Genomic DNA, 22,271 nt, shown 5'->3' on the forward strand with positions numbered 1-22,271 from the left:
TTTTCCTTTTCTTGGCTTTATTCTTTTATTGGAATGCTCTCATCTTAAAATTCGAGTATATAAAAAGTAGAGTAGGAGAGAGAGAAAATGCTGTGAGGACATGCAAGATCTGCATCTGGCAGATGTTTCCACAGTGGCTGTGAGACTTCTGCAAGCAACGTAGGTTGCAGTAGTTACTCAGCAAATCTATTCTTTAAACCTAAGTTTTCACACATGTATGGCTTGTCCAGCATTGTCATGTTTTTAACTGGTTTTTTGTGGCTCTTCTCAGGCAGTTGATAGTATAATGAAAAACAAGCAAACAAAATAATACTAATGTTCACTTAACATTTGTCCAGCATTTTCTCTTCTGTACATCAAACTCCAACTTTGTCTTGTTTTTTTCTGGGGCAGTTGGCATCCATGTTGCCTACAGTCCTTTGGACACACTGATTTTTTTTTTTTAATGCAACATTCATGTGCCGTTGTTGCAGAAAATGAGGGTAGATGCTTAGTGTTAATCTTTTTATATAAAATTTGAATATCATAATTAAATAGTTGTACTGTGCCTTTGTTATACACCCAGAATTTTAGTTGGATATGCTTTATGCAGTGCCTGTCTAAGACGAATAACACCCTGAATTTGAGTAGTCAAGATATATGTTACTAATTCTAGATTAAGATCACAAAGTTATGTCAGCTGTCATTTCCAGTGAAAGGTTTCTGTGCAGCCTACAGAAATCGGTGTGTGAAGCAGACAAGAGGATGAGAGAGGGAAGTATGGCAGTGAGCAAATTAAATTAGTATAGTAGGAAATAAAGACTGACAGTTGTATTTTGTGTGAGATAAAGGAGAATTTCCATAAACGCACTAGGCATATTTACCAGCTTTTTGGAAATTGTACTGATTTTATTAGATATAAGGCACTAGCCAGTTTCCAATTCTTCTCCCTCTGCCTTTGTCCAGTGCAAAGCTCTGCTAAATCATCTTCTGGTAAAATTTCACAAGAGGACATTAATATCTACATCCTCTCTGGGTTATCCTTTGCATTTTAAGTATAAACGTCTGACAAGAAATTGTCAGTGTTGATTATTTGTTTTGCCTTTATGTCTTCAGCCAACTTTCCAGGAGTATCTGCAGCCCACATAGAGGAGTGTATCTAAGAGTCTTGATCAATGAAATGCCCCCTTTTTATTTTTATTTATTTACTTATTTGTTTGTTTGTTTTAGTCTTCCTTTAGTGTAATTAAATTGGATTAGCCTTCCTTGGTTATGAGACAAATTGCAGTTACTTCTTACATGGACTGATGTAGCAGATTTGTCAATAATCATTGGCCATTAAGAGGCTAGCATTTTGCCTAAAAGGATATTTAGTGTAGCCAGGAAGCTGGCTCCTTCATCCTTGGGATTAGAAGACTTGTCTCAGGCTTCCATAAGTCACCGAGTGGCTATGATTCAAGTCCAACCCTTATGATCTAGAACCAGGTTAGCCCACCTATCCACAAACAAAGCCATCACTAGTACAGTGGTCTGTAAAGTCATCCTCCCAGAAGTTGTTAGACTAGTTTCCACTACTTTTTTTAACTCGAGAGAACACTCTAGGAATCTCTAGGTCCTCCAACAGAACAACATCTACCAGAATTTGGCTAAAGAATCATGCTGGAGGACCTACTAATGCCCAGAGAAGTGTTTTTTCTAGGAATCTCTAGGTCCTCCATCACAACTCTGGTCAACTTCCTGCAGAATTTCTTTGGAGGACCTAGTGATTCCTAGAGAGAAACATATAAATGAAATCTGCAAAAGTCAAAACCACAAATGTGAAGCCTGACTACATCATCTGGTCTTCAGCATGAGCAGTATTCTATACCAGAGGTGAGGGACATGTAGTGCATGGCTAATATCTGGCTGCACATGGTCCAAATATTTTTTTCCCCAAATGCCCTCAAGAAGGCTATTTAGAAGTTACAAGTCAGGCTTCTCAAAAGATAGGAAATCTGGTAAACCTTTGTGGTCTCTGTGCCCTTGCACATAAGGGTTTTGTACAGGCACAGGCCAACGGTGTATTATTTTGAGTGGCTTGGCTGGAAATACCCTGCCCCACCGCCTGTTGCGCATGCTGGAGCCTGCCAAGCTACCACCTCTTCAGTTTCAATACTGTACTTTCAAAACAAACAATAGGTACTAGTAAGGCAATGAACTACAAATATGAAGGAAAAAAGGCTATTCAGCCAAGAGAGATGTGAGGTGAGAGATTTTTTTGGCAGATGGAAATAAACTGAAGAGGTAGCTTGGCAGGCTCAAGGATGTGTGATAGATGGTGGTCTCTGTGCAGGTGCGAAACCCATATGTGTAGAGGGCACAGATGACCACTCAAAGAACTACAGCTACAGGTAAGCAACCTTTTCATCTTGCCCTACATCTGATCATTTCCTAAATATACACCATGCCATTCTTGAGCCCTCCAAAGGCTGCTTCCTACATCTCCCAATTGGACTAGCAAAAGGTGTCTTGCAGAAGATTGGTAAAGCTCTCCTAGGAGAGCAATTTTATAATGCACAGAGAAGTACTTCTGCAAAGGCCTTGCAGAATCATCTCAATGGTGACTGGCTACAGAGCTCACTGTCAAGACCAGATGATAAAGGCGGTGTAGTCCAGCCTTGAGATCAGCCACAGCATCGCAGGATGGTTGAATACCCTGATTTAATTCCCAACCAGACAGCAGCCTGTGACAAATTCCATTCCCCTGACTTGTATACCTTTTGAGAGTAAATAGATTCTGGTATATCTTTTCTCCTAGCTCCCTGATACTTATAGTGCTCTAGAAGAGCAGAATACAGTATGACACAATCATAAATTCATAGGGATGAGATGGGTTTGCAGAGATCCACCACCGCACAGAGGCAGGTCTGCATTCTCTTCCTGTAATAAGAATTCTGCTTGAGTAGCACCACTATAGAAGACCAAAGCAAAAGGTACTACAGTCATGGAGTGACTGGTTCTCAGAGATCCTCCACATAGCAAAGGTAGATCCACTTCTGTCCAGGGAGTGATCCATCACCGAGGAACAACTGGCTGTGTCTAGTCATTGGCATTTCAGAGTTAGATATTTAAAAGATTTATAGTATGTAGAGATATCTTGTAGCACCTTAAGTTGGCAGCATGAGCTTTCATAGAATTAGGTCTGTGACTTAAGACTTAAGTAGACTTAAATCTACAAAAGCTGATGTTGCCAACTTCTTTAGTCTCAAAGGTGCTACGAGATCTTTCTACATATTGATTCTACAGAGTAACACAGCTATATATTTGAATTCTACCACTTCTTTATAGTAAACACTGCTTGCTATTGCAAGATCTCCAAGCAACTGGCATAAGGTAACAGTGGCTGAGACTTTACTTTGTGCTTGCGTAATGTAGATCTACACATGCATAGTTATGCAATAGTTGTCCTACACCACTCTTCTGCTTATTGTCTCCTGATGCCATGGGAAATACACAGTGGCTGTTTCTGTAATTCCAATAAAATCAAATGGTACATTGAAGGCACTGATGAATAGCTACACTGGTGGAACTCCATCTGTGCAACCATGAGCTGCATGCACTTGTTGCACAAAAGACCCAAAGGTACAGCTGGAATCCAAGCTCCCTGAATTGTTGAATGGCGAGTCAACATGTCCCTATTCTAGCCAGGATTGAATTCGATTTAGGCCCACATGTATAAGAAAAGTTAACTATGTGCCAGAACAGACTGCAGAAATAATCGAAGTTCAGATCACTTTAACTGCCCTGTTTTAATGCTGGGAAATTCTGGGAGCTGTAGTATTGTGAGACATTTAGCCTTCTCTGTCAGAGCTCTGCGGATATTACAAACTACAATTCCCAGGATTCCCTAGCACTGAGGGCAGTTAAAGCGGTCTCAAATTGCATTATTTCTGCATGGTGTTTTGGCCCTACATATACCAACAGGATTCCAGCCAATAATGTAAAAAAACTTGAAAAAACATTAACTGAAAACAAGCCTCTTTAACCAACAGTGGAAACAATTGCCGGGGGTAATGCAGGATTAATGCAGTTTGATACCACTCTTAACTGCCACGGCTCAATGCTATGGAATTCTGGGGGTTGTAGATTTGTGAGATATTTACCCTCTTGTCGCAACAAACTACAAATCCCATGATTTTATAGGATGGTGTCACTGCAGTGTTGTTATCTGCAGCGTGGCAGTAGCCCAAGTAAACAGATAACATCTGAAAGCTGAATATGTTCTGTCCCTCTAACCTCCCAGAGAAGAGAGTTGCAACGTTTGGTCCCCTACCAGTAAGAAGGTCAAACAGCATTGTATAGGTTGTGAAACAAGGAATATGGTTTCCACTGAAAATTACAGAGGTGAACTGAGCATGCGGAGGGAAGAAAGCCATCACAGGGGTGTTCTGGGGCTGAGAGTGTGAGTAACCTAAGGTTACCTAGCAGGTTTCCATGACCAAGTGGGGAATCTCCAGAGTCCTATTCCTACAGCACTGTGAAGTAGTATGCCAATCTCAAGGCATATAGATCTTTCACAACTCGGTATCCAGTTGGGAGATAGAGCAGTACTTCCAGAAGGGTCTGGAAACCATGTCCTATGAGGAACAACAGCTGGGGATGTTTAGCCTGGGGAAGAGAAGGTTAGAGGTGATAGCCCAGTTTAAATATTTGAAACAATGTCATATTGAGGAGGGAGCAAGCTTGTTTTCTGCTGCTCCAGAGAACAGGACCCAGAACAATGGATGCAAACTGCAGGAAAAGAGATTCCACCTCAACATTAGGAGGAACTTCCTGACAGTAAGGGCTGTCTAATAGTGGAACAAACTCCGTCGGAGTGTAATGGAGTCTCCTTCCTTGGAGGTCTTTAAGTAGAGGCTGGATGGCCATCTGTCGGAGATGCTTTGGTTGAGATTTCCTGCATGGTAGAATGGTGTTAGACTGGATGGCCCTTGCGGTCTCTTCCAACTCTGATTCCATGATTCTACAGCTTAGTGATCCATTAAGCTGCAGCACCATAATGATTTAGCTGTTGGTTCTGGGCCAAACCCACACATTGTGCGTTATCCAAGAAAATCATGATATTATCTAGTAAGACTATTGTTGGCACAACACTGAATGTTAGTTATAGCTACTCCAGATCACTGTGACCCCCAGGACCTCCATTGATGGGAAAAGATCCAGGGCCATCGCCCAATTACATCCCCAGCCCTTTCGAGACAGGCCAAAACAAAATCCTGTACAGATCAGCTAATTTTTCTTGGTGATCTCTCTGCCTCAAACACATGAAAGACAGCCATATATGGATGATTGCTGTTGCGTGCCTTCAAGTTGTTTCCAACTTACGACAACACAGAGTTGACTCTATCACAGGATTTTCTTAGCAAGCTTTAGAGAGTTTGCCTTTGCCTTCCTCAGTTTTCTCACAAAACAGTCAGGGAGACCCAGAAACTAGAAAGTCAGTGAGTTTAAGAGTTGGCTGGCTCTACCTCTAGAAATTATTTTTATTGATTTCTTTTACCCTCCTCACTCTGAGGCTAAACGAGTGTGACTTGCCCAAATTTACCCAGTGGTTTTCCATAGCCAAACAGGGATTGGAACCCTGGTCTCCAATATCCAATGCTCAAACCACTAGACCACAATGGCTCTCTAATACTGATGATATCTTGTCCCAAATCTGCTCACTACCTATCCAGTACATCTTGTCATGTAGCAAGCCATTTACCAGAATGAAGGGACCAAACATGTGTGACAACATACTGACCAGAACAGGAAGGGATCTTTGTATACTGGGATCCTCTGAGACTATCTTCCAGTCACTTCCCTGAATTTGTCTAAGGATGGGCTTCTTTCAATCCAAGTTTGGTTGCTTCACCTAGAACCTACTTAGAGCTCTTCAGCCTCACCTTTCCTCCAAACCAGTGGCTCCCAGACTTTGATCATCCAGGTGTTTTGTACTTCATTACCCAGAAGCCCTAGCCAGCTTGGCCAACAGTCAGGAATTCTGGGAGCTGAAGTCTCAAACATCTGGAGGACCAAAGTTTGGGAACCACTGCTCTAAACCTTCCTTTGCTTTAATTCCTCTCTTTTCCTGTCAATGGCGCGTTCCGGACAGGCCCTATGGGGCGCCGTCGTTACACGTGAGGGGTGGCGCTTCCTGACGCGCGTTGCCCCTCATGCGTAACAAGTACGTCAAAATGGCAGCGCCGCATACAGATGGGTGCCGCCATTTTGATGTCGTGGACACACAGCGTCCAGACGTCGTGCACTGGAAGTGGTGCTGCGAGTGCGCGCCTCGCGCCTTGCGGCGCCTCTTCCAAGTCACAGAAAGAAGCGCCATTCCCAGACGCAGCAACCAGCAGCGGCGCGAGATCGCCCGTTTTGGTCCTATGGGTCCAAGGGAAAGTCTTGCGTGAAAGCAGCTAAGCTCACAAAAGGAAAATGGACCTTGCTAGTCACTTGGGGACTGGCTACATATTCATCTACATATGTCTTGGAGGTTGGCTACATATTCCTGACACAACATGGAAGATGTTTATCAGATAGTGCAGATACAAGACTAACACATGATAGTGATTAGTAAAGAATTACACCAATTCCTACAGGTGGGCCTCAGCATCTTGCCCTTGGAGAGACCTCCGGACCCCTGAAACCTCCCCCTTAACTAAGTCCCGGCCGTGGTTTTAATGGAGGGGAGGGGGGAGGAAGGAGCTTGAACGCCCCCAGGGCCTGATAGGGGGGTCCCGACCCCCCAAACCCCCCCTCTGGCTACGTCCTTGCTCCATGACACACACTTTGCAGCTTCAGATTGCAACAGAAGTTGCTTATCAGTCCTCTTATGGTATACAGGTTCCACTCACCCCATACCTAGAAACACATGCCGTTGTTAAAGTGGTGTTAACCCGAACCCAAACTGATGTGAGAAATGTACATTTGCACGTACATGGGCATATTGTGCATTGCATATACAGATGGTCATGTACTTTTTGTTGCATGTTGAATTGCGCAATGTCAGCACTGCACAACAAGGCAGCACTGCACAACCACTGTGTAACTCTATGAGTATAATCTTACTCTCTGTATACTTTAGGATCTCAGCATTACATTTTTGGATGACAGCTCCCAGAATCTTCCAGTCCAAAAATCAATTTTTCCTATCTCTGTAGAACCAAAAAGATGGGATACTAGCTCCTGTCTCTTGTCATTGGTGAACAGAACACAAGGGATGTTGGTTGGTTTGATTATACAGACTCCCTTCAAGATAAATCTTAAAAGTTGTAAAGGCGTCTAAAATGCCGTGGACCCTTATTATACGCTGGAGTTTGGTTCCAAGATCCCTTGTGTATAACAAAATCCATGGATGCTCAGGGCCCTTTAAATATAACGACATAGCAAAATGGTGTCCCTTATAAAAAATGGAAAATCGAGGTTTGATATTTGAAATATATACTTTTTTTGAACATTTTCAAACCGTGGATGCTTGAATCCGTGTATAAAAAATCTGTGTATAAGAAGGGCAGACTGTAGTCCCCTTCTTAGGTTACAGGAAAAGATAATAAATATTATATTAAATGCTGGTCATTATGTCTTGCTTATTGACTGACACAGGGCAGCAGCCTTGCTTTCCCTGCCATAATTTCCCTTCCTTTCCTCTGTCCTCTTCTACTATCAAATGGTAGACTGCAAGTTTCTTGGGACAGAGACCTATCTTTTTACACTAAAATGCCATGCACATTGATAGCCTAATAGTCAGAGGAACTGGGATGGCTATTTTTCAGTAAAATCTCTTTCCCCCCTAAATCTGACTATTCTAACCTTCTTAATCTATCCCTGGTTATCTAAAACACAAGTTAGGTTACTAACACTGGCATATCCAGGATCCTTCACTAATCCCAATTCCATTTCTTTTTAAAAAGAACATCCTTATATTAATTGGGCTGCACTCCCCTAGAACGGAGACTGGGTGAATGATAAATTGCCTATTTTTGTTAATAGTTCAACAATTTCACACCTGAATTCCTTTAAGTACGATCTGCTTAATGCCATCTGGCTCCACTGACGTGTTACCTTTTAATTTATCAGTTACTTCGTAATGGTTCATCCTTTGTCTTCCTGATTAACACAGTTCTTAGGCAGCTTAGTCAGAAAAAAACATGGTTTAAATGTAGATATTTTTTGCTACAAGCAACTCAAAAAAATTGCACACAAGAAGAATTACAAAGGTGCAAAGAAAAACATCAACAGAAAAAATATGTTTTTTAACATTTCCCCAAATTACTGGTGCATTTCAAGCATTGGTGCTCCTTTGCAGTGAAACCTGTGCATGCAGGAAGCTGGTGGTAGGAAAAACTGAAGAGAGAGGAAATAACTACAGAAGACAATATGCATCCTATGAAATTCTGGGTTTTCTAGTTTCATGCACTATTTAAAATTCTCTGCCAAAGAGCTATCTCTGGCTTTGCTTCACGGACAAAGATTCAGGAAGGACGCATCCCGCGCTTTGTACAAGCACGTTGGTGACTAAAAAGGCCAATTCGGGATAAACAGGTCCGGTTGCAGAAAGCACAACAGAAAGTCTCCTTGGGTGATGTTTCCAGGTTGCGATACTTTCTGCGTTGTCGTTTCTCTTCGAGGATTGTTCGGCGTGAGCTTTCGAAGAAGGCTGCAGTGTCATGGATAGTGCGTCTCCATGCCTCCCGATGCGAGGCCAGGGAGGACCATTGTTGGTGATCTATCTGGCCAAGCCTGAGATGTTGTTTCAGGGAGTCCTTGTATCTCTTCTTTGGGGCGCCCCTCTTACGCTGACTCATGGCGAGTTCACCGTAGAATACTATTTTGGGGAGGCGATGGTCCTTCATCCTAGAAACGTGTCCTGCCCAGCGCAGCTGCATCCTCAATAGCATGGCCTCAATGCTGGTGATCCTTGCTTGCTCAAGGACAGCAACATTCGTCACATAGTCAGTCCAGTTTCTTCTTCGTGGTCTCTGCGAATCATACAAATGGGTTGTACTGCGCCTGCGCAGTGCCTTCGGAAACTTCTGGAATCACTAGGCAAAGTACACTTTGCAACATGTTGAAACTTTTTGGCGGTAACCCCGCCCATCCCCTATAAAACCTCGGTTCCCGCTCTTTTCCCCAGTTCCTTTTTTCCGCCGCGTTAGCTGCCAGTAGGAACTTCGCTCTCTCTGTCTTTTTGGAATCACTGGAATTTGACTCGGACTGTCTTACGACTTTGCTTTTGGATCGCCCCTAAAACTGATTTAAATTTGGCTTGGACCCTGGACTGTTGACTTCGCGACTTGTCTCCCCTTCGGTGTCTCCTGCCTCGCTCGTTGTCAACCGGACCGTCTGACTGCCTCTTCGGATCATGCCATCGGTGCCTTTCAAAAAGTGCTCCGTGTGTGGGGGTAAGATTCCCGGCCAGGACCCCCATTCAGCCTGCCTGTTCTGCTTAGGGGAGACCCACGTCCCAGCCTCCTGTGCCTTGTGCAAGTCCCTTACCCCCCAAGCAAGGAAGAATAGGGAGACCAGACTAAAGGCCGCGATCTATACCAAGGTCTTTACTGCGGGCGCAATGTCTTCTGTGGGACCCTCGTCCTCCACGGCGGCCCCCCTGCCCACTCTTCCTGAGGCCCCGTCTCAATCGCCGACGACTCATGCTGCTGAAGCCCCAACGGAGCCCCAAGATCCATCTGAGGAGGTCCCCCGGCCTCTGAAGAAAAAGGACAAGCATAAGAAGTCCTCCAAGGAAGGCCGGGATGGCCAAAAGGATTCGAGCGCCCAGAAGGGGTCCGCCTCGAAGTCCTCTGCCCCGAAGGTGCCCACTTCTTCCACCTCGAAGTCGGGCTCTACCTCGAGGCCGTCATCTGCTAAAGCTCCGACGCCTTCGGCTGGAGGCAAGTCCATCACACAGACGGCTACCCCTTCCTCGTCTAAGAGACCTCGCGCCTCTTCTCTAGATGGGGACCATCGCTCATCCAAACGACGTCGGTCCTTGGAGCGCGACCGGGAGGGCTCTCCTCGCGTCTCTTCTGACATAATTCATAGCCGCTCGGACACCGACCGTAGGCCGTCGGACCCCGACTCTCGCCCATCAGACCCACGCCTGGCAAAAAAGAAGACTCCATCTTCCAGGCCCCACGACACCTCCACCAGCCGTCTCGATCGCCCTCTGGATCTGACGTCAGACTTTAGGCCTTTACCTACCTTCCGCCACGCCTCGGATGAGGCCACCCAGCTCCTGGCCGAACCTGCTTCCCCGACTGGTTCTTGGGACGGTCGCCGTTCCCCCACCCCGATGCTCACCCGTCCGCGTCGAGTTGTCTCACCATCTCCTCCTAGGGAACCGGAGCCTGAATATTACTTCGACTCCGAGACCGGCAGGTACTACAAATTAGTTCCCCAGGAAGATGTTGACGCCTTTCTCGAACACCGAGACCGTAGGACAAGACCGAGAGCCTCCTCTAGACCTTCCAGGGTATCGGCGTTTTCGCCCCGTCGGACTGAAGCCTTGACCGAACCCGAGCTAGTCAACCTCGAATCAGAAGAAGAGGCTCCTTCTCACGCCCGCTACCGTCCCAGGGATGATTCACTTTCATCTCGAGACGATGATTATCAATCAGTCAACCAGGAGTTTGCTCAGCCCGGCGCAGTTTCTCCATCTGATGACGTCCGGACCTTTACGGAGCATGTCATTAAAATGACTAATGCCCTGGATATCAAGACCGCCCAGACGGAAGAGGAAGCGTCGGACCCCATTGAAAGGCGGGTCCACGGTAGGATTCCTACTCCACCGGCTATACCTCTCCTTCCATCTCTGGAGAAGCTGGCCAGGCGATCTTGGGAAGCCCCGGCGTCGACTGCGTCCAGCAATAGGAAAGTCGAGTCCCTCTATAGAATCGCACCAGCTAATCCATCATGGCTGTTTAGTCATCCTAAGCAGAATTCAGCGATCGTAGAAGGCTCACAACGTTCTTCCACACCGAAAGCCTCCTTGATGCCATCCGACAAGGAGGCGAAGAAGATCGACGCCTTGGCTAAGAAGGCCTACTTCTCTTCAGCTTTGGGCATGAGGGTGGCAAACTATAATGCTTGTATGGGCGCCTATATCCAGTGGCTCATGGAAAAGGTTTCTCCCCTGATCCCAGATTTGCCCGACGACTCCCAAAACATCCTGTCGGAGGTCCGGGACGAAGCCCACTCGATTGGAGGATGGCTCATCACCTCAGCCAGACACTCCACCGACTGCTCTGCAAAATCCATGGCGGCGGCCATCGCTCTCCGCAGACATGCATGGCTAAGGTCCTCAGACCTGAATCAAAATGCTCGCTCGACTATCGAGGATATGCCTTTTGATGAGGACGGCCTCTTTCATCGTGAGACCGACGAAAAACTCAATTTCAAGTACAGGATGAGGACCGTAGCCAAAAAACATGGTATGTCCTCCTCTCCTCAGTCATCTTCCCGAAAGCGCTTCACTGCAGTTCGTCAGTGGTATGGCCAGGGCCAAAGACCCTACCAACAAGACAGGCCTTTCCAACGCCAGGATCAGTCCAGGCAGCGCTTTCCGTCCCAATCTTCCTCCTCCTCGGGCCGTCGTTCGGGGCCCAAATACAAAAAGAATTATAGGAGGCAAGATTCGGACCCGACCAAGAAAAGAAACTGAGGGGACGCAGCGTACTCCGTCGCTCCTTCTGTCCCTTCCTTCCTGAACAGACTGAGGCCCTTCTCTAACATCTGGGCCACAATCACTACCAATTCTTGGGCCCTTACCATCGTCTGTAGGGGTTATGCCCTTGAATTTGAAGAGCTCCCACCAACTGGAGCTATCCTCTCCACACACCCCTCAGACACCCTTCTCGACGAAGTACGCACCCTTCTCGCCAAAGGCGCCATCTCCCCTGTCGATCCCGTCGACATCCCCAGATGCTTTTTTTCTCGATATTTTACAGTCCCTAAACCTGATGGAGGAATCAGGCCTATTTTGGACCTTAGACAGTTAAATACTTACCTCTCCTATCGCCGTTTCCGGATGGTAACGCTTGCCTCTATTTTACCTCTATTACAGCAAGACCTGTGGTTTGCAACGATCGACCTGAAGGACGCTTACTTCCATGTCAGCATCCGAGAGTCTCACCGCAGATTCTTGGCGTTCGCCGTCGGGACGGACACATACAAGTACAACGTTCTTCCCTTCGGCCTGTCCACAGCTCCTCGCATCTTCACCAAGTGCATGGCGCCGGTGGTTTCATACCTGCACTGCCGCGGCATGAGGGTCTTTCCTTACTTGGACGACTGGCTTTTCGTGGCCCCGTCCCGCCAAGAACTGCAGCGACACACTGCAGAGGCTCTCGAACTTCTACGGGACCTGGGACTGGTGGTCAATCTCAAAAAATCCCAACTGCTCCCCACCAGACGAATAAGATTCATCGGCTCCATCCTCGACTCAATCAGTTGCACAGCTTACCTACCTCCAGATCGCTTCCAGGCCCTGGTTCGAGCTGTCAGCCGGTGCACCGCCCGAAGGCGTATTCCAGCCAGGGACATCCAGGTGGCCTTGGGCCACATGGCATCGACGACTTTCGTCACCCCCTGGGCAAGGCTTCGATCTCGTCCACTGCAGTCTTGGTTCCTGTCGGCCTTCGACCTCGAGAGGGACCCTCCATCCCGCAGACTCACCGTACCAAGATCAGTCACACGCTCCCTCCGGTGGTGGCTCGACTGCCAGAACGTCTGCGGCGGCATGCCTTTTTTGCCACCCCAACCACAGTTGGTGTTGACCACGGACGCATCGGAAGAAGGATGGGGAGCTCACACCCTAGACTTGTGGGCCAAGGGCGTCTGGTCGCAAGACGAAAGGGCGCTCCACATCAACGCGTTAGAACTCTTGGCGGTGGAAAAAGCCCTAAAGGCCTTCGAGTCCTCCTTGTCGGGAAAGGTAGTCCAACTCAGGACAGACAACACCACGGTGATGTACTACCTGAACAAACAAGGAGGCACAAGGTCGCGCACCCTCCTCGACATCACGCTCCGACTATGGGACTGGTGCATTGCCCGAGACGTTTTGCTCCAAGCGGTACACCTACCGGGCACTCAAAACTTTCATGCAGACCTGCTCAGCAGGTCCCCATCGTCTTGTCACGAGTGGAGGCTCCACCCGGACACCGTACACGACCTCTTTGCTCGGTGGGGAACCCCACAGATAGACCTGTTCGCGACCGTGTACAACTCACATTGTCCCCAGTTCTGCTCCCGGATGCCAGACGACAGCTCCCTCGGAGATGCATTCGGGTTCCAGTGGTCGGGAGTAGCGCTATACGCCTTCCCCCCCTTCCCGCTGATTACCAGGACGGTTTCCAAAATGACTTTGGATGCAGCCGACGCGATCCTGATCACGCCTTGGTGGCCGGGACAACCGTGGTTTCCTTGCCTGCTTCACCTATCCCGAGCCAACTTTCTCCGACTCGAGCCCAGGCCGGATCTCCTCACGGTTCAGGGAGGACGGGTTCGACACCCGGACATCGAGACCCTACCCCTGGTGGCATGGAGGATCCATCCCTAGCTCGACTACCGACCTCGGTACGGGATGTCATACTGGCTGCTCGGAAACCGGCCACCCAGAAATCCTACAGGTTAAAGTGCAACAGATTCCTGCGGTTCCTGTCTGACAAACACCTTAACATAGCTCAGGTAACTACACCGGTGGTCCTGGAATTCCTGATGTCCCTCATTGATGCGGGCCTTTGCCTTACCTCAGTGAAATGCTACCTGTCCGCGATCTGCTCGTCTTTTCATTTCGATGGCAAGCCTTCTTTCTTTAAGGACCCCCTTGTCAAACAGTTTTTGAGGGGATGCAACAACCTATTCCCTCAAGCGTCCCTACCGCCTCCGGCTTGGAGCCTCGAGACGGTGTTGGGGGCTCTACAATCTAAACCCTTCGAACCCTTAGCCACCACAGATATTAGATTGTTGACTTGGAAAACGGTGTTCTTGGTGGCTATCACGTCTGCCCGCCGTGCGGGTGAACTTTGCGCTTTACGTCGGGACGAGCCTTTCCTTAGGTTCCACTTGGACAAGGTGGTCCTCAGGACAGATATTACTTTTTTACCTAAAGTGGTTTCTGCCTTCCATATGTGCCAGGACATTGTTCTACCTACCCTGGCCCCGAACCCGACCACCGATGTTGAGCGGGCCCTCCATACCCTGGACGTTCGTAGGGCCCTGGCCTTCTATCTGGACAGAACTAAGGACTCGAGCCGCTCTGAGAGACTGTTCCAGTGTTACTCTACACCTAAAAAGGGACTACCGGTGTCGGCTCAGAGACTCTCTAAATGGGTTTCTAAGACTGTCGCCCTATCCTATGAACTCTTGGGTAAACCCTGCCCAGGCAGAGTTCGCTCTCATGCAACAAGGGCGATAGCAGCTTCTTCTGCCTTCCTGTCGGGCATCCCTTTAGAGGACATTTGCAAGGCTGCCGTGTGGTCTCAACCTTTAAGTTTTATTAGACACTATAGGTTGGATACAAGAGCCAAAAGGGATGCAGCTTTTGGGAGGGCTGTGTTGCTATCAGGACTACGCTAAATAAGACACTGTGTTACCTGATACTCTAAACCTTTTACTCTCCAAGGTCTCTTTGATGAATGTATTGGAGGTCCTCGTTTGGATCGGTTTTTCTGAGGTGGGATTTTATTCCAAGTTATAAAGGAAACAATTTCTCATATACTGTTGTTCAGTTATCTTTATTTATTATTGATAATATGTTTCTCAGTTATCATGACACTCCCGCCTCCACTGACCTTAGCTTGCCAGTCTCAACCCATTTGTATGATTCGCAGAGACCACGAAGAAGAAGGACAGGTTGCTTACCTGTAACTGTGTTTCTTCGAGTGGTCATCTGCGAATACATACAAATCCCGCCCATCCTCCCCTCAGTGTCCTGCTCACATTGGCTTATTCTCTTGTCGCCTTCACGGCGGAAAAAGTGCGGAACTGGGGAAAAGAGCGGGAACCGAGGTTTTATAGGGGATGGGCGGGGTTACCGCCAAAAAGTTTCAACATGTTGCAAAGTGTACTTTGCCTAGTGATTCCAGAAGTTTCCGAAGGCACTGCGCAGGCGCAGTACAACCCATTTGTATGTATTCGCAGATGACCACTCGAAGAAACACAGTTACAGGTAAGCAACCTGTCCGTATATTTAGAATTGTGCGTAAACAGCGCTGATGAAAGCGTTCAAGGAGTTGTAGGTGTTGGCAATAGGTGACCCATGTTTCAGACCCATAGAGGAGAATAGACAGTACAATGGCTCTATACACACTGATTTTTGTGCTTCGCCTCAAGTGTTTGTTACTCCAGACTCTTTTGTGAAGCCTTCCGAATGCACTATATGCCTTTGCCAGTCTGTGATCGATCTCTTTATCAATCTTGGCGTCTGAGGAGATGATGCTTTCCAGGTAGGTGAACTGCTGGACGGACTTAAGCACAGATGTGCCTACAGTAATGTGGGGATGGTAGTGTTCTTCCTATGGTGCCGGCTGGTAGAGAATTTCCGTTTTCTTCAGACTGACTTCCAGCCCAAAGAGCTCTGCAGCTGTTGCAAAACAAGATGTGAGGTGCTGCAGAGCTGCTTCTGTATGGGCAACGAGGGCAGCATCGTCAGCAAAAAGCAGCTCACGAACTAGATAGTTTAGAGTCTTAGTGCGGGCCCTCAGGCGGCTTAAGTTAATCAGGCTACCATCAGTACAGTAGCGTATATAAATGCCGTCTTCTTCTTTGAGATCTGCCGTAGCCCTTTGGAGCATCATGCTGAAGAAGATTGTAAATAAAGTCGGAGCAAGAACACAACCTTGTTTTACACCATTAGTGATTAGAAAGGGCTCCGAGAGAGCGTCACCATATCTGACTTGACCTTGCTGGCCTTCATGTAGCAGGATGATCATTTTGAGGAATTTGGGGGGCATCCTAGTCGTTCCAGGATCTGCCACAGACCTTTTCTACTCACAGTGTCGAAGGCTTTGGTGAGGTCGACAAATGTTACATAGAGTCCTTTGTTCTGCTCTCTACATTTCTCTTGCGGTTGTCTGAGGGCAAATACCATGTCTGTAGTGCTCCTATTAGCTCTGAAGCCACACTGGCTTTCGGGGAGAAGTTCTTCTGCAATGGCAGGAACTAATCTGTTCAGCAGTATCCTTGCGAAGATTTTTCCAGCGATGGAGAGCAGTGTTATACCTCGGTAGTTCGAGCAATCCGATTTTGCTCCTTTTTTCTTGTACAGTGGTGCCTCGGGTTACGAAAGTAATTCGTTCCGCGGCCGCTTTCGTAACCCGAAAAGCCTTCGTAAGCCGAAATGCCATAGGCGCTAATGGGGAAAAGCCGCGATTCCGTGTAAAATAGCGCCGAAAAGCACCAAAAGTTTTTTCGTAACCCGAAAAAGCATTCGTAACCCGGAACAATGTTTTCCAATGGGATTTTTTCGTATCCCGAAAATTTCGTAACCTGGGTATTTCGTATCCCGAGGTACCACTGTACAGGGTGATGATGACTGCGTCTCGGAGATCTGATGGCAGTTCGCCTTTTTCCCGGCAACTCACAAGGAGTTCGTGGAGTTTAGCATGGAGTGCATGACCTCCATGTTTCCAAGCTTCAGGTGGAATTCCATCAATCCCAGCAGCCTTGCCGTTTTTCATCTGCTGTATGGCCTTAACGGTTTCTTCCAAAGTGGGAGCTATGTCCAATTCTTTCTTCATCGGTTGTTGTGTCATCTGTTGAATAAGTGAATCTTGGACTACTCGGTTGGCACTAAAGAGGCTTTGGAAGTGTTCAGACCATCGGTCCAGAATGGAAGCTTTATCTGTGATTAGTGTTTTACCATCTGAACTATATAGGGAGCTTTGGGTCTGATATGTAGGTCCGAACACTGCTTTAAGAGCTTCGTAAAATCCTCTGGAATCCCCCAGATCTGCACAACGTTGTGTCTTTTCTGCTAAATTGATCCACCACTTGTTCTGAATGTCTCTGAGTTTTTGTTGGAGTTAACTATATACGAGGCGAAAGGCTGCTTTTCTTACATGACAGGATGGCTGGGCGAGGTGTGCCTGGTGAGCAGTTCTCTTCTTTGCCAACAGCTCCTGGATCTCTTGGTTGTTTTCATCAAACCAGTCTTGGTTTTTCTTGAGGGAGAACCCCAAGGATTCTTCCGCAGACTGCAGGATGCTGTTTTTGATAAGTTGCCAAGCGCTGTAGGAGAAGAGTCTACAGGGTGGTCTTCAAGTTTTGTTTGCAGATTTGCCTGAAAGTTGTCTCTCACGGCAGCTTGTTGAAGATTGTTGACTTGGAGTCTCCTCTTTAGGATGCCACCTCTCTTAGGTTTAAACTTAAAATGAAGATTTAGTTTACATCTTACGAGGCGATGATCTGTTTGACATTCTCCACTGGGCATCACTCGGGTATGACGGACATCGCAAATATTTCTCTGGCGCACTAGGATGAGCTATAGTGCCTCCCCAAACTACAAATTCCAGGATTCTGTAGGACACAGCCATAGCAGTTAAAGCAAAACCACAGTGCTATAAATGTGTCATGCTAAAGGGCCATATGTTAGGAAATTGTTCTGCTGCACAATTTGTATTCATTCATTTTTGCTGTACAGGTAGAATCTCCCTTATCTACAATGGTTGAGACCAGAATGTTTTGGATTTGGATTTTTTTTCAGATTTTGGAATATTTCCGTATACATAATGAGCTAACTTGGAGATGGGACCCAAGGCTAAACATTAAACCCATTAATGTTTCATATATACCCGTGGTGGCAAATCTATGGCATGCATGCCAGAGATGGCACGTGAAGTCATTTTTGAGGGCATGCAGAGGGTAGGGAAGAGGAGGAATAGGCGCACGCCTGTTCTTCCTCTACCCTGTAGCTGTCCCAGACCTTCCTTCATCTGTCTCCAGAGAGGCAGCTGAAGGCCCAGGAGGATGTGGGGGGAGGAGGAGGAATAGACATGTACCTGTTCCCCCGCCTGCTGTCCCAGGCCTTCAACTCTCACCAGGTAAGTCCCGCTCCCAGAGGTCCCACCCTCAGAAGGCAGAAGTCCTGCCCCCTGACATCCCACCACTCCAGAATTTCCACCCCCAGAACCGGGTGACACCTAGTGCAGGAACACCTTTGCGTTTGCGCATTTGGTCTCTAAAAGGATTACCATCACTGGTATATACTATATACACATAGCCTGAAAGTAGGTTTATACTAAACCTGCCACCAAAAAGTTGCAATCTAAAGTTTGCCCAGTGATTCCAGAAGTTTCCAAGCATTCTGCACAGGCGCAGTATAACCCATTTGTGTGAATTCACATATGACCACTTGAAGAAATACAGTTACAGGTAAGCAACCTGTCCATATACACATAGTCTGAAAGTAGGTTTATACATACATCCACAGCTGTGGAGCCAGGAAAGGGGAGGGACGCTGGCCTGCCGGACTTTTCCCCCACCCGCAGAGCCAAGCGCCAGCACCGGAACAGCCAAGCAGTGAAGCTTATTTTGTAGTTAATTCTAGTCAATTTGTAGAGAAGGGTTGGATAATACAGGGCGGGTTATTGAGATAAATACGGAATCAAGTGGAACATCTGCCCCTCCCCTCCACATTCCTCTTCCCCAAAGACAATTAACCGTCCACCCCGTTGCCTAAGAGACTCGCTGACTGAGCTGAAACAGCTGATCTCGGAGCTGGTGCTGGAGTCTCCCAGGCTTCTTGTCCTGGGGGACCTCAACATCATCTTCGAGTCCAGCTCATTAGATCTGACGGGTGCAGCTTGGGAGTTCATGAACACCATGACTACCATGGGCCTGTCCCAATTAGTCTCGGGTCCTACACACTGTGCTGGTAATACACTTGGTGTGGTTTTTAGTAAGGAACAGGAACATCCGTGGGCAGAGGTAACTCGTACCTCCACCCTGTCATGGACAGATCATTTTCTGGTCAAGGTGGGACTCAAGGTTACTACACATATCCCCCCTTGGGGGTGGAGAACCCATTAGAATGGTCTGCCCTCAAAGGCTGATGGAACTCAAAAGGTTCCAGGAAGCCCTAGAGGGTTTTATGGTTGGGAATGACGGCAATTCTGTAGAAGCCCTGGTCAATTCCTGGAATAATGGTCTTACCAGGACCATTGACACTATCACTCCTGAAGGTCCTTTCCAGCCCACTTTTAAATAAAAAACCTTGGTGCACGGAAGATCTTCGTCAAATGAGGTGGGCTGTGCAATGACTAGAATGCTGCTGGCAGAAACATCAGCATTTATCCAACAAGACACTCCATAAGAACTCATTAGCTTCTTACGGAGTGACAATAGATGCAGCAAATAATTCTTTCTATGCTGCACGTATTGCATCTTCAGAGTCTCGTCCAGCAGAGCTGTTCAGGGTGTTTAAAGAGCTAACCCAGTTGCCTCCTATCCTGAGCCCCCTATTAGAACCAACTAAAGCCTGCTGTGATGCCTTTTAACAACTTCTTTGCAGATAAAATCTCTCAGATAAGGGCTGATCTTGATGCCAGCATTAGAACAGAAACAAAAAGAGAGTCATCCAGTGACTCTGCGCACTGCATTAAACTGGATCACCTTGAGTTTGTAAATATCGATGAAGTGGACAAGCTCCTTGGAAGTGTAAGGAAGACGACATGCCCCCTCGATCCTTGCCCATCATGGCTGACCATCCAGGGAGGGGATGCAATAAAAACATCATTGCAACTCATAATAAATACATCCATTTGGGAGGGAATAGTTCCATCTAATTTAAAAGAAGCGACAGTAAAACCGCTTTTGAAGAAACCCTCCCTAGATCCCCTGATGAAAAATAACTATAGACTGGTCTCCCTTTTACCATTCCTGGGCAAAGTGATCAAGAGGCAGTCGCCTTCCAGCTCCAGGCTGTCTTGGCTGAAGCTGATTATCTGGACCCATTTCAAACTGGCTTTAGAGCAGGATACGGAGTTGAGATGGCCATGGTCGCCTTGGTAGATGATCTCCGTCTGGGCATCGACAGGGAAGTGTGACCTTGCTGGTGCTCTTGGACATCTCAGCGGCATTCGATACCATAGACCAGTGATGGCGAACCTTTTTCGTTCGCCGTGCCAAAGGTTGAGATTCCACCCTCTGGGGGCGAGGCCCCATGCCAGAGGCGGGGCTTCCATCCACCCAAGGGTGGGGCTTTCCCCACACCCTTTCACGGCCTCTAGCTGTCTCTGAGAGACAGCTGGAAGTCGGGGGGAATTGGGGGAGGAGTGACAGGCACATGCCTGCTCCTCCTGCCCTTCCCTTGGCCTCCAGCTGTCTCTCAGAGACAGCTGGGGACCAGTAAGGGCCCATGGGGGGCAGGAGCAAAAGGTCTGCAGGCCCTGCTCCTATCCTCGGGGCTTCCCCAGGCCGGAGGTGTCCTCCAAAGAACACCTCCGACCTGGCGAAGCCCCGCAGGCAGGAGGAAGAGGAAGCTGGCTTCTCCCCCACCCTTTCCACGGGCCGTTTCTCCTTCTCTCCTCGCCTTCCCAAACCCATGGCAGCGCGGCTGTGGGTCTGGGAGGGTGAGCGGGGGAAAGGGAAGCCAAGGAGGAGGAAGCTGGGCACGGGTCCCAGCCCCCTCCTCTTTGGTTCTTCGCTCCACACGAAAGGGCTCCATGGAACCTTTTAGCGCGGAGTGGAGGCAGGCCGAGGAGGAGGAGGCTGGGCACAGGTCTCAGCCCCCTCCTCTTCGACTCTTTGCTCCGCGCCAAAGGGCTTCGCCCTCTCCAGCAACTGCAAAAGCACGAAGACTTCTGGTGCGCAGATGCTCTGAGCAGCTGGAAGGATCTGGGCTGGCTGTGCGCAACTCTTGGCCCCGTCACGCACCTCCATGGCGCGTGCCCGCTGGGATGGGTGAGAGTGCCAACCGCGGCACGCGTGCAATGCGTTCGCCATCACGGCCATAGACCATGGTATAATTCTGGAACGCCTGAGGGAATTAGGTATTAGGGGCACTGAGCTTCAGTGATTCCGTTCTTACTTCTCGGGCAGATTCCAGAGGATGAGCCTGGGGGATAGCTGCTCCTCTAAGAGAGAGCTGACATCTGGCGCCATTCTATCCCCCATGCTATTTAACATTTACATGAAGCCGCTGGGAGAGATCATCCAGAGACATGGGGAGCGGTGTTATCAGTACGCTGATGACACCCAAATCTACTTCTCTATGTCTCCGACTGCTGCAGTGACTAGGGATGGCATCTCTCCTCTGGATGCCTGTCTAGGGTCAGTAATGGGGTGGATGAGGGGAAACAAACTCAAGTTGAATCCAGAGAAAACGGAGGTACTAGCGATAGGCTCCCTGGGTCCAGGGAAGGAAATTAGTCAACCTGTCATGGATGGGGTCACACATCCCCTAAAGGACTAAGTTCGCAGTTTGGGAGTACTCCTGGATTCATCGCTACAATTGTTATCTCAAGTAGATGCGATGACCAGGAGTGGTTGGTACCAACTTTGGTTGATACACCAATTGTGTCCCTACCTGGACCAAAAGGACCTTGAAACAGTGATACATGCACTGGTAATCTCTCGTTTTGATTTCTGTAATGCGCTCTACATGGGGCTACCCTTGTACCAAGTTCAGAAGCTTCAACTAGTTCAAAATATGGCAGCCAGATTGGTCACTGGCTCTTCAAGATTTGACCACATAACACCAATTTTGAAAGATCTTCATTGGCTACCTATCCGCTTCCGGGCACAATACAAGGTGTTGGTTATCACCTTTAAAGCCCTACATGGCTCGGGCCTGAATTACTTAAGGGAACGCCTCTAATCCGCCCTGCAATCTCAGGACATCTGGGAAAAATTTGTTGGAAGTACATCCAACTAGACTAGTTTCAACCTCTCAAAGAACTTTTACATCAGCAGCTCCTAAATTATGGCACAGCCTCCCGGAAGAGATCTGTCTTATCACCTCCTTGGAGGCTTTCAAGAGGGCAGTTAGGACGGTCTCTTCCGGCAAGCCTATCCATCCAATCTTCTGTAAAAGACATTGCTCCACTCTTTTATCCAGGACTAGAATATTTAATCTTATTGTTGTTTGATTGTACTGTTTTTAATTGTTTTAATTGTTGGACACTATTTGTTTTATTGCTGTATCTTTTTTGCCTGTGTTGGGTTGCAATCCCACCTCAATCCACCTGGGAGAGGCGGAAAATAGAAATAAATATTATTATTATTATTATTATTATTATTATCTTAATAATTTTGTGCATGAAACAAAGTTT

General features: G+C 47.7%; 1 protein-coding gene across 1 annotated transcript; it reads left to right on the forward strand.

The window, feature by feature from the left end:
• Window positions 1–9,118: 9,118 nt before the first annotated feature.
• Window positions 9,119–15,095, forward strand: LOC121920323. Its single transcript, XM_042447459.1, has 2 exons — window positions 9,119–11,432; window positions 12,065–15,095. Exons 1-2 carry the CDS (start codon window positions 9,365–9,367, stop codon window positions 14,575–14,577), a joined length of 4,581 nt encoding a protein of 1,526 aa, XP_042303393.1. The 5' UTR covers window positions 9,119–9,364; the 3' UTR covers window positions 14,578–15,095.
• The last annotated feature ends 7,176 nt before the right edge of the window (window positions 15,096–22,271 follow it).

Source organism: Sceloporus undulatus, chromosome 1, assembly GCF_019175285.1.
Source record: "Sceloporus undulatus isolate JIND9_A2432 ecotype Alabama chromosome 1, SceUnd_v1.1, whole genome shotgun sequence".
Lineage (NCBI taxonomy): Eukaryota > Metazoa > Chordata > Lepidosauria > Squamata > Phrynosomatidae > Sceloporus > Sceloporus undulatus.

Excerpts from the sequence above, each read along its gene's own strand:
- LOC121920323 (XM_042447459.1), top strand. The coding sequence starts at position 9,365 with ATGCCATCGGTGCCTTTCAAAAAGTGCTCCGTGTGTGGGGGTAAGATT. Across the intron at positions 11,433-12,064 it reads GACCGTAGCCAAAAAACATG|CAAGACCTGTGGTTTGCAAC; the intron begins GTATGTCCTCCT and ends CCTCTATTACAG.